At 36.4% G+C, this 17,734-nt stretch overlaps 2 protein-coding genes and 1 long non-coding RNA gene across 3 annotated transcripts; 1 reads left to right on the top strand and 2 right to left on the bottom strand.

Annotated features, from left to right (window-relative positions):
- Positions 1 to 2,576: 2,576 nt before the first annotated feature.
- Positions 2,577 to 5,152, bottom strand: LOC113688570 (uncharacterized). The gene is made up of 5 exons (XR_003447988.2): positions 4,286 to 5,152; positions 4,102 to 4,203; positions 3,982 to 4,022; positions 3,427 to 3,553; positions 2,577 to 2,872 (listed from the first exon to the last, which is right to left on the bottom strand). It is a non-coding gene; the product is annotated as an uncharacterized lncRNA (long non-coding RNA).
- A 5,650-nt stretch (positions 5,153 to 10,802) lies between these two features.
- Positions 10,803 to 12,086, top strand: LOC140007043 (O-acetylstemmadenine oxidase-like). The gene is made up of 2 exons (XM_072049733.1): positions 10,803 to 11,754; positions 11,839 to 12,086. The coding sequence occupies exons 1-2, from the start codon at positions 10,803 to 10,805 to the stop codon at positions 12,084 to 12,086; spliced, it is 1,200 nt and encodes a 399-aa protein (XP_071905834.1).
- Positions 12,087 to 15,222: 3,136 nt separating this feature from the next.
- Positions 15,223 to 16,146, bottom strand: LOC140007042 (uncharacterized). Its single transcript, XM_072049732.1, has one exon. It carries the CDS (start codon positions 16,144 to 16,146, stop codon positions 15,223 to 15,225), a length of 924 nt encoding a protein of 307 aa, XP_071905833.1.
- Between the last annotated feature and the right edge of the window lie 1,588 nt (positions 16,147 to 17,734).

The raw sequence follows: 17,734 nt of genomic DNA, 5'->3' as shown, positions 1-17,734 counted from the left end.
TGCAGACAAGGTCATTGATAAATTAAACCAAGAAGAAAAGTGGCCTTACAACAATGACAATATGTCAATATTGAACCCTTTTTTTATATATTATCAGTTTGCAACCTAACAATTTTTTTATTACTGTAATCAGACTATTGTCAAGCAATTATTCTGATTGAAAGAGACGTTGCACCTGCTCTCAATTTTAATTTCATTGGTTAATGTGAAAGTTTCCTTGAAAGCTTGTATCCGGACCAGATTTCAGCTTAGATGCCTTGATCTCAATAGTTGTTTAGCATGCGCATTTCCTTTCAGACTCCCCATTTTCGTAAAGGATTCAAAATTGTATCCAAGATTGTTAGCCTATGAATGAGTACTTCCATTGAAAGATGCCAGGGGACAAATGTTCACGTAACAAGATCCATTTCAAATCACCGTTTATTTAGAAAATGCCAAAGAGAAGGACAAGAACTATTTTGAACCAGAATTAACTCAAGCAATTATCCCACCAAAATCAAACGTTTAATGTGCAACAAAAGTACAGTTTGGGTGCCCCAATATTTAGTCCATCTAATATTTCGATTAAAACAAAATTTGTCTTCAACGCAATTTAAGACAACTAACGAAAAATCACAATAAGTAATAGTCAAAATCAAATTGATGTACCTCAACAATTTTGATAATCTATATTTTTGTTTAAGTACACCAATTGCATGGGTATGTTGTTAATACCTCACAAATCACTTATTATTCAACCAAGGATGGAACAGGGGGGCTGCGGAGGAGCAGCCCCTTCGCTCCCCCCCCCCCCCCCCCCCCCCCATAACCCCTAAAACTTTCGGAATAGTCCTAAAGGGAGTAAGACATTTTATCTAAGATAGATTAATCTCCTCCCCTCCCCCCCCTCCCAACATGCATATCTATTTCTAGTTCCTCTTAATTACTCTTCATACATTTATCTATTTCTTGTCCCCCTTAATTACTCTTTTTATAAGACTCTTATAGCAAACAAACAAACTCTTATTTCCTTCTCGTAATAGTGTAGCATTAGTACAAATGGGCTTATAAATGAATCGAATCAAACTTTTGATCTATTGGGCTCGATTCAAAATATTAAATAAATTCAAATTCGAACTCGAATCCTATATGAGCTCTAAATTTGAGATCAAGTTATGTTACAGACTCGATATTATATTATTTCCTCCTCTTATTATATTGTTTGAACTCGAACTCGAATTCAAACTTGCCAAAAATCCACCCTCAAATCGAGCCCTTAATGTGTTGAGTTCAAACTATTTGTTAAATGCTCAATTCATCCATAGCTTACAACGAAAAAATAACTACTAAAAACACACTACATGAAAGTAAATAAAGGAAATAAAAGGTAACAGAATTCACTTGAATTAAGAATGTACGAGGATTAGTTAAAAAAATACAAAGTCACATCTTTTTATCTAGCTTCTCAAGGATCGACTCTTTCTAAGCTCCATTATTATGCTTCAAGTATCAACTGTTCTCAAACTCCAGTTTTGCAAGGCAAGTTTTTATTTTTATTTCCTTCAAACTTTTTTGTATTATATTTTAAATTGTATTATTGATTTTGAAATAGTTATTTTTATTTTGAGTTTGTTGTTTTAGAACTACGTACGTAATGATTATTGCTTCTATTAATATAAGAAAAAAAATAAACAAAGCCAGTAATATGAATTATTGATCTATTAGTTTACTAGGTAGTTATTTCTCGCATTGATAGGAAATAGAATGGTAGGGAATCCAAATTTTGTAGTTTGGTTTATACTTTGTCTTTTATTACTGAAATTCTTAATTTTCATTTTAAATTTACCATGCTTTATATGCTATAATATGTGTTATTACTATATGTTGGATTTTTCGCCTCCCCTAAACTAAAGTTTTTAGTTCTACCACTGTATTCAACAATATCCATTTAACTCTTTGGTAGCATCATGTAAAGTGGAAAAATTGATCCCCTAAAAAAAAGTATCTCCAAGCATTAGTTAATATATAAGCACAACAAGTGTCTAATCACTTTACATAAAATTAATAGGGGATTTTGTGGCCAAATTCGAAGCCACAAGGGGAATAATTCTATATTTTTCACATATTCCACGTTTCTAGCTAGTGTGCATATAGGCTGATCACCGTGACTATAGTTGCTTTTTGTCTATTTTTTGCTTTACGTAAAATCATAGCACTACAACAAAAATGATCTTTAACGGTATTTAAAAGTGTCAGTATAGATAATCTAATCTGACACTTTACCTTTCCTCACACCTCAGACGAGTGTCGTCGGCTCGTAGCATTCAAATGTGTCAGGAAGACTATGCTGTTATAGCATCTCATCTTTCAACAAAAATCCCTTTTCTTAATAATCGAAAGTGTTAGGATAGCTATAATCAGGAACAAGTAGGAGTTTTTTTAACTGAGCTATGCTGACACTTTTAACTGTCAGGAATTTTTTTTTCTTTTTTTTTTTTTGATATAGAAGCAACCTACAGGTAGTGCTCCCTGCTATACATTCCGTCAATCAGAAACCCAAAGGACTTGTAAAATTATCCCAAAGAATAGAATGCATATAGTAATCTAAAAGCAAAAGTCAATGCTCAAATATAATTTGTTGAACTAAAAGTCAGTAACAAGTACTAACATAGCAAATCCCTAACAAGTACAAACTTGAAAGATTCTCTTGTGCACAAACTAAAAGATTCTCATGTGCACAAACTTGAAAGATTCTCTTGTGCACAAACTAATAAATAATGCAACATAAACCACAATTTCTGGGTATCATAAAGCCAGTTATGCTCAAATTGTATATTCGATCTTCTGCAACCGCAATCTCATCCTCCCTGCAATTCAGTTGGGACATGGTAAGCTGCAAAAATTCAACCCCAAGTTAAACAGGTTTCTCTATCAAATGATTGCCAAGATACTTACATGCATGCTAGCTCTGTTTTATGCAACCTCAAACACCTATTCATACAACGTATCATTAATGCACAACAAACAACAATTCTCCAAACCTCCCCCTTTTTTCCACATACAATAATTTGTGCATTCGAATTTGTCTGATTCTAATCTCTCTACATAGCTAGCAGTTGCCATGCTACTAAAGAAAAACTTCAATCCAAGAGCATTAAAGACTGCCTTGTGATAGCTTACTAGCTGTTCACTTTTCTTTTCAAGTCATTGCCAGACGATCACATGGCCTTGTATCATGCATTCTGAAAATGAAATCTTACTTTAGTTTCATTTTGTTCTTCTTGCTTAAATACTAGCTATCTATTGTGACAAAACCAAACACATTCAACTGATATGCAACATGTCGTCTAGATATAAGATCCAAATGCTAGATATATTCCACATATGTAATTCGTTTTATTTTTGTAACAAATTATCCGATCCATGTTTGACTTAAAACAAACATACCCCAGCTGGAGAAATGTGTCCGAATTGTTGAGGTCCTGAGGACAACTTCCGGCTTGGTCGCTTAAGCGGGTGACTGACTCAGATGAAAGCCCTTGTTCCAGCAGAGGTATTTGGTCTTCCGATGAGCCTGCTACGTGCAATTATCAGTCAGAAAGGCAAAAGATTGCAGCATGCTCATGTAGAGGAGCGAAACAAAGAAATAAAGGAAAAGGGAAACTATCACGTCATGCACTTTCTATCTCAACTTCACATTCTCTTCCTTTAATAATGCTTCCTACAATTCATTTTACGAAGATAAGTTAGCAACCAAGAACACACATTTAAATGCAGTCAACCAAATGACATTCCATTGGAATTTTTAAGTAAATTGCTCCTAAAGCATTATTGTTGGTTACAAATGATCTTCAATATTATGAAAGCCCAATAACACTTTTTTATCTCCAGATTCTCAAATTGAAGATTTCCCATTTTGTTATGTGTTGAAATATAGAATAATAGAAAATGATTGATAGATAACATAATAGAAACAGCTGATAAGGGTAATTTGTCACTAGCCTTTTTCTTGAGAATACCAATTTCTTCATGAATTTGTCACCCTGAAATCCAAAAAACATAGTACGTCAACACTATGCAACAATTGAAAGACCTTGAAAGAAGACATAACATGACAAGAACCTTGTTTTTGGCAATACGGCTTAACCCTGCTTCAACCAATTTTTCGAGTTTAACCAAGTCTTCCATGCTCAGTCCTACTAGCTCTTCACCTTTGAGATGTGCCTGTTACACGTGGGATGGTATCATAAGTATCACAAAATAACGAACCATCCTCTACAAGATATCTGATGGTAGAATATTGTACCTCAGTTCTGCGGTTTTCTCCTTGATTTCCTCAGAAAGCATGGCATGGGTATGATTCTCATGTATAAACACACAAAATTTCTCTTTCAACACAAATTGGAGTGAATTAATAAAAGATAGAATAAGATTCACAGTAGTCATATCATAGCAGTAATTATTTACTCTCATCACTCTCCAATCACTCTCATCTCTCTGTTCGCTTCCTTACAAATTTCCTTCTTTTTTCATTCGAACCTTCTGACAAACAGGTAGTGAGTATGAAAAGTTTTGAAATTTCTTTTTCATCAATTCCTTATACGGCCTGAGCTTGAATTTTAAATATAAAACTCTACTCAAACCTATGATCAATTCCAACCACTTAAAATCGATTAACAAGATGAAAGTAAAGCATAACCGACATGATTACAGACAGAGAAGAAAAAAATACAATTAAGGGAGAAAAAAGGTATAAGAGTGCGGGAAACTTTACAGTGATGATTTCCGCTATAGTGGCTGGACTCCAGTGAGACGATGGCAGCAAACTTCGCCTACTTTACTCCTCGGCACGCTCAACCTGAATATCTAGTCAGTAAGGAAAAACATGGGGATGGGTTTCAGAGGAAAGAAGAAAAAGGAAAGAGCACGAGTATCTGTTTTCTTATTCTCTTTGTCCTAGCAAAGAGAGCGAAGGCTTATTGGTGCAGGTGTCGTGGTTGACGACGAGGGCAGAGAAGCGGCCGAGTTAGCATCTGAAAATGAGGGAGTGGGATGGCGAAGGCGGAAGATGGAAGAACCAAAATGGGGGAGTTTTAAGAGATAGTTTGCCGAGAAAGAGAGTTTGTGCGAGAGATGAGAAGAACCAAAATTTTGCTGGCCCATAAAATGAAACTTTTTAGATTTCACTAAGTGTTTTGGCAAAAGGATCTTTCGCCAAAATCAAATGACATCGTTTTATGTTTAATTTTTTTTTGGTGTATCTCACATTTTCTCAAGTGTCATGATAGGAAATCTAAAGACACATTATTATTTTTATATTAGATAAAATAAAAAAATTAAACTATATATTATTAAATTGATAATAAGTGTCATGATAGAAGTGCTATAATGACAAAATTCAACAAGTGTCCTTATAGGCGTGTCAAAAAAGGTTATTTTTCTTGTAGTGTAGATAGGTTAATTAGATATTTTAAACAATAGGAGGATTGTGTGACAAAATGCAAAATTATGAAAGATAAAGTTATTTACTCCATTCGTGTACATCTAGTCTATTATTAAGAGAAGGAAGAAGCTGAGGATTTTGCAATCACTCCTTACAAAACCTACGCGTTCTATCATCTTTCTGCTTCACTACACCAAATCCCGTTTGGTATAGTACTAAAATCTTGATTTAACTCCTATACAAACTTGTGTTTAGTTTAGCTATCTTGAAATTGATGACCGGTTTTACATCCTATGCAATAACATTTTGTTGCCTTGTGGAAAATAGGTCATACTGCTTTTATTTTATTTGAATGCATTTATTTTATTTGAGTACCTTTATAGTTTATATCTTTGTTGTCCCATTACCAATGAAGAAGACAAATTGTCACAAGTGCTGGCGCTAGCAGCGCCCGGCTGTCGGTTATATTCAAAAGTTGTGGAGACAAAAGATCATTAAGAGATCACGCCATTAAAATTGGTATCAGAAACAATGACAATATTATTCTTTATCTATATATATATATATATATATATATATATATATATATATATATATATATATATATATAATTTCCAGGCAAACATACAAGTTGAAGAAATGAAATTCTAAATGTAAACTGACATGGAACGCTACTGACTAATGGCAAATAAGATTTCATGTTAATATATAGTGAGATATAGAAGTGACAAAGTATATATATGGTGGATAAATAGTTTTAGTTAAATGGATAGTGGATCAAATTGATCCAATCCAATTAAAACCATTTAATAAATGGATCTAAATGGATGTCATTTAAATGGATAGTGTAAAACCATGATCCATCCAATTATCCATTTACTTTCCCAAATCCTAAATTTAAGATGGAAATGTTTTTTTCCAAAAAGATATAGATCCCCAAAATTCTATACTCAAATCACCTAAAAACCTTTTGGTAATAACAAATACTTGTGCTATTACTCTATTTCATTCTTCATAAAAGCAGTTTTAAATTATTTTAGTTCTAAGAAAATGTAACTCCTATGGTCAATTTAACCTTAAGTCAGTACTTAAAGTATCATCTTGTAAAGTAATGAATAATTAATAACCTGGCTACATTATTATAACTTTTGGGTGAATTGAATATAGCTTTACAATGGAAAGAAGTCTACTTTTTGACAGGTTGTCGAGCCTGCGCAATAATAAATACCTGTTTAAACAAAATATAATTTCTGTAGATAGTGATAAGCAGGGTCGAATTCACAGGAACTAGGAGTAATTCATTTCTGCCAAAGTTCAAGTTATGGGGAGATTTTATAGAAATTAATAATAAGCTATGCTAATCGAATATTGCAATTAAATAAAATTAAATGGCAAATAGTAAAAACTCAAATAGTATTGGACAGGCTCTAGTCAAGAAGCAATTTCAGAAATGGTTCTCCTAATTGATAATCGATGCAAAAATAATTCTACATATAAACTAATAAACAAGTTAAAATTGTCAAACAAGTGATGACAATCAATTTCTCCTTAATTATTGATAGTTAAGGTACGACCATAGCTATTGCCCTAATTGCAAAGTAACCCTAGGTACGACCGTAGAATTCAATTTCGCAATTGTTTTAAGATTTAGAGAAATCCCGTTCTAACCAAACAAGGGTCGTAACGGTCCCCGTTGATAGACATTTCCTTCCAAATATCATGATAGTGAGAGAAAAATGGTTCTATGTAGTCACAAGTACTCTCAACGTACTCCCTGATCTCAACATATTCCTGAGTAATGAATCCAAATGCCAAATTGAACTGAGTAATAGGAAAATTGAACTCTTGACCTATTAGATGAAAATGAATCACATTTGGGGTATCGACAGTATACCCCGTAGGCAAGTCAAATTCAAAGTAGAGTAAAACTCCCTAACTAGTTCGACAAAGACGGGATAGAAAATATTAAGATAAGGTCGCCAACCAATGGCGGTAAATATCCGCTCAACCTCTTCCCTTATATCCAGTGCACCCATGACAAGTTTTTCACAACATTTACAGGAGATGATGCACCACTCGGAGCACACAGCATATCGCTGCTTATCAGCGGCCCTAGTGAAGTTTAGATGACCCCCAAAGTGAGAGGCTGTAGCAACATGGACACCCTTACCCCAACCTAGACGTATTCGCACACCTAAAGAGGAAGGTTGGTTGGTAGGTTCATTCACAAGAATGGTGGGTTAGGGTGGAGTAGGTTGAGTGTTAGGGTTTCTAGATGTGGAGGTGGACCTCGGCCTAACCATTGTCTCCAACTATCAACCCAGTCAACAAAAGAAAGCCAGCAAATATACGAACCCAGTAAAATAGATATAGCAACTATGGCTATTGCAACAATCAATTGAACAAGTGTCGTTGTCTCTCAATTGAACAGTTAGATGCACATATGAGCCAACAAAAGCTCAACAACTACCCACATAAGTCAGCAATTGAATCAATATTCAGATAACTTTCAGCAATTCAATTCGACTCAATCAAGTAATAATGCAGCAGAGGAATCCTCAAGTGAGTCCAACAATCAATCCCTGCAATTGATGCTCTAAACAATCAGTTAAGAGTTGAAAAGGGTGAATACCTCCACACCGACGACTAATAGAAGTGATATGCGACGAGGGGAGTAGCGGGTTGGGAGAAATGGGACGCCGGCTTGTGTCTTGATCCGGATGGCGGCGACGGCAACTCCCAACCAAATGGGTCCCGTGAAGCACGAGGATGGCACGCGGCTTGGTGAGGGGGATGGTGTGGAGCTATGGTGGCATGCAGTGGTGGCAGTGACGTGACAGAGGCGAGGGAGAGGTGTTGTGCGGGTAGCTGTCGACGTCGCGAGCGATGAGGCAGTCAGCTGGGACGGCGACCTGGTTCGGGAGTCAGTGGCACAGCAGGCGCTGCGAGTCACGTAGCGACAGTGGCGGCTGTGGGTCGAGGGAGATTGAGAGTTGCAGCGTGCGTTGGTGTGTGCAGGATGGTGGCCCAAGGCGACGAGTGAGGTGAGCGGCAGGGGAGAGAGAGAAACGGCGGCGTGATGGTGGCGGACACGAGGAGGACGGTTGCGGCTTCGTGGGTTTCGGCCAAGAGGGAACCAAAAGAAATAGGGGAGAAAGAAAAGAAGAAAAGAGAAAGAAAGAAAAAGAAAGGAAGAAGAAAAAGAAAAGGAAGGTTGCGATTTTTTTTTGTAATTTTAAATTCAAATTTTAAAATTGAACTTTAAAAATTTAACCGTAAACGAAAATTTTTCTTAATATTTGTTATTTTTTAAAAATTTTTAAAATTTTTTTAAAATACTTACCTTTCTCTCGAACATGACGTGGACACGTCAAGAAGGCAAGAACCCTTCTGATGAATGTCCGTTGAGTTCAAAGTTACCACGTGCCAGGTTGACGCGGGTGCGCCATAAGGGTGGAAACCCTTCAGATGGGGAGTTTGGAAATTGTTCATTGCCATGCACCCTAGTAACACGGGCGCGTTATGACGGCAAGAACCCTTCTGATGAAGAGTTGTTGAATTAAAAGTTAATAGATTTGAGTCTATTAAATGTTCCAAGTCAATACTTAAAAAAAAAATGAAAGAGCGAAATAGACCACAAAATATTAAAAGGCTTACAAAAAAAAGGGAAAACATACCCGTCACCTTTTTTGTTGTTTCCTAAGGGCAAAGTAGGAGAATTCAAGTAAATAAACAAATATTTTTGGTACCAAAAAGTTTGGATGGGGTTGACTTTAATCAACACCGTGGGTTAGGGCATGCTTCCGACACTGTGGATTGTTTACAGGAATTTTTACAGATTGACCACCAACGCAGCCTTAAAGGTATGTGTTGTCTATCAACACATCCTTATATTAGCAATTAGATTTGAACATCCGATCTTTTGTAAGGAAGAGACCAAAATTTGCTAGTCTATACGCCAAAGGTACACAATAAAGATACAAAAATTAGGGATTAGTATAAAGTTCTAGCATTCTTTTTATCTTCTAAATTGTGGCATAGAGAATTTACAAAGAATGAGGGATTGATGTCATATTGAAACTATTTAGGGTTTATTTGATAATTCAATTCAACACTTAAATTTAATCTTTTAAGTTACTGATACTTTAGCATAGAGAATTTACAACTTTTGTGGGACAAAATAAAATTAGCTTACATTCTTTGTGTTGTGTCCTAAGTGCATGTAACCGAAGAGCCAAAACAAAGAATGAGGGATAGATGTCATATTGAAACCACTTAATCATCATGCTTTCAAACACATTCTAATTCAGGTTTTGTATATTTTTAAGGCTTATTTAACATAAGCCCACATGAAAGACACTGATTCTAAAGGTGAAATGAGTTGGTAACTAGTAATGTACGTATTTAATGACAGATTGGTCATGGAATTTGGAAGGCAAAAAAATCAAGCAACATAATATGAGTTGACGAGATCACATAAAAGCTATTAAGCTAAATTAAATGAGACAATAATAGATATTAACCTTAATATGCATGGTTCCTTGGTGAGACTACATCGAAGGTTCTACAAGTTCGACGTTTGGCTCTTTATTGCCGGAGGCAACCCTGAAAGAAGGACAAAATAAATGGCTCTTTTGTAAAAGACATTCCAAAAAAAAAAAACATTGACTGCATATATGTCTTGAGCAAAGAATAAGTCTGCCTAGTTATTAAGTTTAAAACTACCAAAATTTTTGTCCCAAGTTGACTACATAAGAGAGCCCCAAATTTACAAAATTATATTAAATAGGCAGACTTGTATATTTAATTGATACAAGATTGGGAATGCAAAAAATCTTAGATGACCAGAACTGCGTATTTGGAGCTAGCTAGTGTCTTCACTAACGATTTCTTACAATGCAATAGAGAGAGTACAACTTCTTTTTTTTTTTAAAGCGGGCCTGCAGGCCAACTTTACATGTATTTCTTAATTTATATGACAATCAGTCCCGGTCAATTGTAATGGATAAAAATAAGACGAGCAATTCATAGCTTTTTTAAGTCATAATTCAGAATATCATAGAAATGGTGACAGAAATGTCTAAAAGTTTTGTCATTCACTGCCTTGTTTTCCTTAATAATTCCATCATCATACTCAAGTTCGTTTCCTGATAGCTTCATGCATTGCCTTTCTGTCAATAACTTCTCATCAAATATCTCAGTGCTGAATGTTCTTTATCTCCCCAACAACTGTTCTTATTTACCCATCGTGAAATCTTCAATCCAAAATCCTAGGTTCTCTGTATCAAGCACAAAAGCAAAACCTTTGACAATAATCATTCCTCTAGAATACTCTCACATTCAAGCAACAGTCATATGTTGCAAACGAGATGGAGTACAAATGAGGATTCGAAGTGGCGGCCATGATTTCGAGGGCACATCCTATAAGTCTGAATTTCCATTCATCATACTTGATCGAAATCTTAGGTCAATTAGCATTGATATTGAAGGAAATAGTGCTTGGGTTGAGTCTGGTGTAACAATCGGCGAATTGCAGTATTCCATTGCTGAGAAAAGTTGTGCCCATGCCTTTCCTACTGGGAACTACCCAGGCGTTGGTGCTGGTGGACATTTCAGTGGTGGTGGTGTAGGTAACCTGATTAGAAAGTATGGACTAGCTGCTGATAATGTCATTGATGCAATCATGGTTAATGTAAATGGTCGAATTCTTGACTGGGAATCGATAAGAATTAATCTTTTTTGGGCCATTAGAGGAGGTGAAGGAGCAAGTTTTGGGGTTATCCTTGCGTGGAATATCAAGCTCGTGCATGTTCCACCTGTAGTCACTATTTTCCAAATATCCAAGACTTATGAGCAAGGCGCCGTAGATCTTATCGACAAATGGCAGGGCATAGCACACAAGCTAAGTGAAGATCTGCTGATTTTCATAACCGTATCATCTGGAAATGGAACTCCAACAAAAGCAATGTTTCAGTCATTATTCCTTGGCAAAGTCGATCAGCTTCTTAAAGTGATGGAGAAAAGCTTCCCTGAAATGCGATTAAGAAAAGAAGATTGCTTTGAGATGAGTTGGATTGAATCCGTATCCCATTTTCCTAAGTATCAAAGAGGGGAAACTATAGAAGCCCTTAAGAATAGGATACAGCCAGTACCTAATTATCCCTTCAAAAGCAAGTCAGACTTAATTCATAAACCTCTACCTTATAAAGCAATAGACGAGATGTGGAAATGGTGTTCAGAAGTAGACTTTTCTACAATTATAATCTTTCATCCTTATGGTGGGATTATGAACAAAATATCAGACTCAGAAACTCCATTTCCATACAGGAAAGGTGTGATTTATGAACTCCTATATGTAGTGACCTAGAAGGACGATAATTCTAGTGGATCTTCACAAAAGTACATGAAATGGATAGAAGGGCTATTCGAGTCCATGACTTCTCACGTTTTAAAAGAACCAAGAGGTGCTATTGTGAATATCAAAGATCTTGATATAGGTTCAAATGATGTTTATGGGATTGCTTACTTTGAAGCTAAGGTATTGGGATCAATGTACTTCAAGAATAACTTTGAGAGGCTGACACTTATTAAAGGTGCAGTTTATCCAGACAATTTTTTCTACCATGAGCAAAGCATTCCTCCTCTTGTTTCCCATGCAAAATGAAGACATGAAAAAGAAAACTAGATGTTTCCCCAATGAAGCTCTTTCTGAAGTGTAATAAAACATCATGTTTATCAATTAGAAATGTAATTAAAGACATTTCCTTAAAGGTATATGTTAGGAAATTGATTTAATTTATTTTAGGTAGGTTTCTCATTTTGTGTATAAGTAACTAGTTTTCTAATGGTTTAGTTACTTGGATTAGTTGTCCAGTTATTCCTATTTGTATGAGTTTAAAAATTAGAAATTATTTCTTATTCCATATTTGATATTTTTTTCTCAAACGTTAGATGTCATATTATATATACTCACTTGATAATACAAGGGCTTAATTACAAAAAAAAGTCTCAGCCTTCCAGTCATTGTTGGCTGCTTCTACTAACCAAGTTGGGTAGTTGTTTTCCCAATCAATGTCATTAACTAGCTGTGTTGCAAATTTTGCTAGCCTATGACTTCCTACATTAGCTGATCTAGACACAAATGAAACTGTGCACTGTTCAAAACCTTTCATTAGGTCCTCAATATCTTCTCGAACGGTTGCTAAGTGATCGTCCTGGACATTGTTGCTGAAGATCATGTCAACTACTGCTTTACAATTTGACAGCACTTCTATCTTTTCCCATTTCGCTTGTCTTGCCATTTGAAGAGCCATTCTAATAGCTAGTGTTTCTTCCATTAGTGCCTGTCCCTGCTTTAACTCCCTTACTCCTCTAGCTCTCAAAATCTCCCCTGTCAATTTCCTTGCTATTATCCCCTTTCCCGTTCTGATCAAATTTGAATTTATTGCCGCATCTGTATTGATTCTGATGACACCTTCCTATGGTGGATCTCTCATTCTTCCTTGCTGGACAACCCGTTCTTCTCCCACATGTTCCTTGCTTTGTTGTCCTGTAGCCTCTTCATATTCAGCCCATTCTTGTTGTGCCTTCCCAATAATCTCTCTTGCCTCTCATTTTTTTTGTTCAAAATGGGTCCTATTCCTTGTTTTCCATATTTGCCAAAGTATGTTGGCAGTTAGGTTGATTCTTTCTTTTCCATTTGCCACTGCCTCTGCCTGATTCACTGCTTCCCACCATCTCCACATATTATTTTAAAGATCATGCAGTCCTTCCCATCTCACTGGTGCTATTTTCCATACAGTTTGGGCTATCGGGTAGTGGAAAAACATGTGCTCCATTGTTTCAACTCCCTCCCCACAGACACTGCAAATTCTGTCCCCCTTCCCTGTTCTATTAAAGACAGTCTCTTTGGTAGCTAAACTATTCTGTAGACTCCTCCAAATGAAAAGTTTCAGCTTGTGCTTTAAGTTCAGCTTCCAGAGATGCTTCCATATGCTATGCTTCCTGATTTCCCAATTTGTTTCCTCTCCTGCACTTTTTCTCCTCTTATCTCCTTTCTTATCTTTCAGTACATTTGCATAGGCTGTCTTCACCGTGTACACACCGGATTTTGAGAAGCTCCAGAATAGCCTATCCTTTCTTTTGAAACAACTAAGTTGCATGCTGAGTATCTGAACTATATCCTCTGGATTGAATATTTGTTGTAGAATTTCTGCATTCCATCTTCCATCTTTAATTAACTGATTTACAGTTTGAATCTGGCAATTTAGAGGACAGCTTGTGGATACCTTGCCTGTACTTGAACCCATAATCCACCTATCCTTCCATATGTTTATCTGACAACCATCTCCTACTCTTTTCCACAGACCTCTTTGTACCAGTCTCCGTGCACTGTGAATGCTTTTCCACGTCCATGATGCTGATTGGGGGGGGGGATTACTATCTAGAGCATTTGGGGCCTGTAAATACTTAGCTCTGAGCACCTTACTCATCAGTAGATTTGGAGAGGTAATAATTCTCCAAAGCTGCTTGGCAAGTAAGGCTTCATTAAATGCTTCCAAATCTCTAAACCCCAGTCCCCCCTTTCCTTTTACTTCTGATAATTTCTTCCAGCTTATCCAATGCATATTCCTATCTTGTTGTGAGCCTCCCCACCAGAAGTTCGCAATACCCCTGCATATATCCCTACATAGTCCCTTAGGCAATTTGAAGCAAGCCATAGCATAATTGGGCATCGCTTGGATCACTGACTTAATTAACACTTCCTTTCCAGCTGAGCTCAACATTTTGTTTTTCCAGCCTTTCATTTTATTCATGACTGAGCTCTTGATATACCCAAACACTTGATTTTTTGATCTTCCTATAGCCATTGGTAGACCCAAGTATCTGCCACTCCCTGCTTCCCTCATGCTGCCTAGCTCTTGACACACTTTTTCTCTGACATTTGAGGGAGTATTCCTACTAAAATACACGGCTAATTTTTCAAAATTTACCATTTGACCAGACATTTTGGTGTACTCCAGTAAAATATCTTCACCTGCTTGGCCTCCTGGACAGTTGCTTTGTTGCATATTAACGAATCATCTGCAAAGAATAAATGCGAGATTTGGGGGTTGCTTTTGCTGGTTTTGATTCTTGTGACATTCCCCTGGCTAATCTCCCTGTTGATCATATGAGATAATCCCTCTGCACAAATAAAAAAAAGGTAAGGAGAAAGGAGGTCTCCTTGTCTTAGCCCTCTACTGGCTTTGATGTATCCCACCCTTTCTCCATTCAGGTTAAAAGAATAAGATACAGATGAAACAGAGGATATGATCCAACGAACAAAAATAGGACAGAATCCCATGCGCATCATCATCATCCATACAAACTGCCATTCAACCCTATCATAAGTTTTAGACATATCTAACTACAGGGCTATAAAACCTACTTTTCCTTTCCTCTTATTTTTAAGGTAATGCATGACTTCATGAGCAATAAGCACATTATCCATTATCTACCTGCCAGGGACAAAGGCAGATTGAGATTCACTGATGCACCTATTAAGAACCATTTCCAGTCTGTTAGCCAGAACCTTAGAGATAATTTTATACATAGTGTTGCACAGACTGATAGGCCTATACTGAGTCAAGTTTAGAGGGTTATCTATCTTAGGGATCAAGGTTATAAGAGTATCATTAAAAACTCTCAGCATATTTCCAGTATGGAAGAAACTGGTAATAGCATTCACCACATCAAGCCTGATTATATTCCAATACTTTTGGAAAAACAAAGGAGACATACCATCTGTGTCCGGAGATTTATTTGGATGCATAGAAAAGAGAGCTTTTTTTTATCTCAGCTTCCTCCACTGGTTGTATCAGTCGCTCATTCATCTGTCTTGAGATAGTATTAGGAACATCTTGTGGTACTTCCACCTCCTCAGTGTTTTTGGTTGTGAGCATCTGTTGGTAATAGCTGCATATCTCCTCCTTCACTTCTTGATCTATACTACACCAGTTCCCATTATCTCGCTGCAATATTGTGATTTTGTTCCTCTTCCTCGTAGCCATCACACTTGCATGGAAGTAAGCTGTGTTCTTATCCCCCTCCTTCAGCCACCTGCATCTAGCTTTCTGACTCCAGTAGAGTTCCTCCTCCTTATATGCCTTGCTAAGCTTCAGCTTTAATTCTGCTATCTGGCCTCGTATTCCTTCTCCACTTGACTCTTTTATTTCCAGCAGCTTCTCCTTAATCTGTGTAATTTTCTTCCCAGAGTTCATCCTCAACTTTCTGTTCCATGCCAGCAGAGCCATTCTACATTCCTTTATCTTTCTCATCACTATGAACATCCTTGATCCTTTCTGTTCTATTCCCCATGTTGTCTCTATAATTCCTTTACTGTCCTCATTTCTTGCCCACCTTTGATCAAAATAGAATCTCTTTTTTGGTTTCCTTTGATTGGGGTTATTATCCAGAATAAGAATGTTATGGTCTGAGGCTTCAGTTTCTTGATGATGACAGATTGCTTTAGCAAAAAGTTGGTACCAGCCCACTGATCCTAAACATCTATCAAGCTTCTCTTTCACCTCACCATCTCTTTCCCATTGATTACACCACGTCCATGGTTTCCCTTCAAAATCTATGTCGACTAACTCATTTTCTTTGATAAACCTGTTAAACTCTCTGAAACTCCCCTCTGGTCTTACCCTCCCCCCATTTTTCTTTTCCTGATTTGATGTCATTAAAGTCACCCACTAAAATCCAGTGATCCCCCCATTCCTGTTTTTTTTTTGTTCTATTTTCTTCCATTGCTCTTTTCTGGTGTTCTCCTCAGTACTAGCATACACCCCTACCAACCATCATTCGCTCTTCGCCTCAAGATCCTTTATTTTTGTCTCTATGAAGAAATTTCCATGTCTGATAATATCCACCTGCACCTCTTCTTTCCAGAAAAAAGCCAAGCCACCTGCCCTTCCAACCGAGTCTACAGCATAGCAATGATCAAATTTTATCTGTCTCTTTACTTTTTCCATAACTATTTTTTGGGTTTTTGTCTCACATAAGAAAACAATACTTGGAAAGTGGAGATTTATCATCTCCTTCAACTGGGGAATTGTCAAGGGTCCTCCCACACCTCGACAATTCCACAACAGCACCTTCATTTCCATTGAGGAGGCCTTATGGGGATAGCCTCCCATTCCCCTTCTTTTTTGCTTAGTTGAACCTCCTTCTTGATTAATTTCTGTAAAGGTTCCTCCCAATCATCCTCTTCCATTGGTTCCCCATCATCTTTTTCCTCCCTCTTCTTTCTTTTTCCTCCTTATACCACTTCCTGTATGTTTGTCTTCAATTCTCCTAATGGCGTTCTTTTTATTCTGTGGAAAGCCCTTTGTTGTTTTCTTTTTTCCTCCCTCCCTGGACCAGATCTTAGAGTCAACTTTCCTTGATCCTTTCCCTCCTTGTTCTCCTTCTTATTGTTCCTTTGGCTAGGTGGGCTAGGGTTTTCAGTACTGACCTCATGAACCAGCTCCTCCATATCCATATTTGATATTAGGAATAAGCAATTATTTCTTGTTATTACTTGGGTGTTGGTCAAATAATGTATCTTATTAATAGATGGAGGTTGGCATACTACAAAATAGCGCATAAGGACGACATGCCCCTTATATATGGGGGAGAGAGAGAGTTTTTGGGAGATGAGAGATGATATATAAAAGTTGAGTATGGATTCAAGTTGTATTCTTATATAAAATTTTACTCTTATAAAAAAATGAGTTTTTCTCTGTGAATATAGGTTCAATGATAGAGTTGAACCACGCTAAATTCTATGTGTTATTTATTTTTTATACTTGTGAGTTGTTTATCATTAAATTATTGTATTATTGATTTTTCAATAGTCGTTTGTTCTGCTCTTGGATCCCAACAGTATATTTGCAAAGTCATTATTTTTATAGAATTTAATGTTGGGGCATTTCGCGTTTATTCTTATTGAGTAAAGCTTTATATTAAATATATTAATTTTCAAATATTAATTATGAATCCTTACTTAAATTTACAAATTAAATTTATTGTTTATGTTTCCTAGAACACACTTTACAAATATTCATTTGGAACTTTTTACTAAAACTTGTTGCTCCTCAAAATCTATTTTACAAATTAGAAATAGATTAACAAAATGATATATTACAACAATTAATTCTCAAAACAAAGATCACTCTAATGACATTGTATACTCACAACTTCTTAACAATATTCATAATAAAAAAAGGATTAATCTTTCTTACACTGACAGTGTATATACTATCAGCGTTGGATGATTGACAACTATGC

The sequence above is a fragment of the Coffea arabica genome, chromosome 5e (assembly GCF_036785885.1).
Source record: "Coffea arabica cultivar ET-39 chromosome 5e, Coffea Arabica ET-39 HiFi, whole genome shotgun sequence".
NCBI lineage: Eukaryota > Viridiplantae > Streptophyta > Magnoliopsida > Gentianales > Rubiaceae > Coffea > Coffea arabica.
Note: the sequence above shows the minus strand (reverse complement) of the source record. Positions and strands in the feature narration are given on the sequence as shown.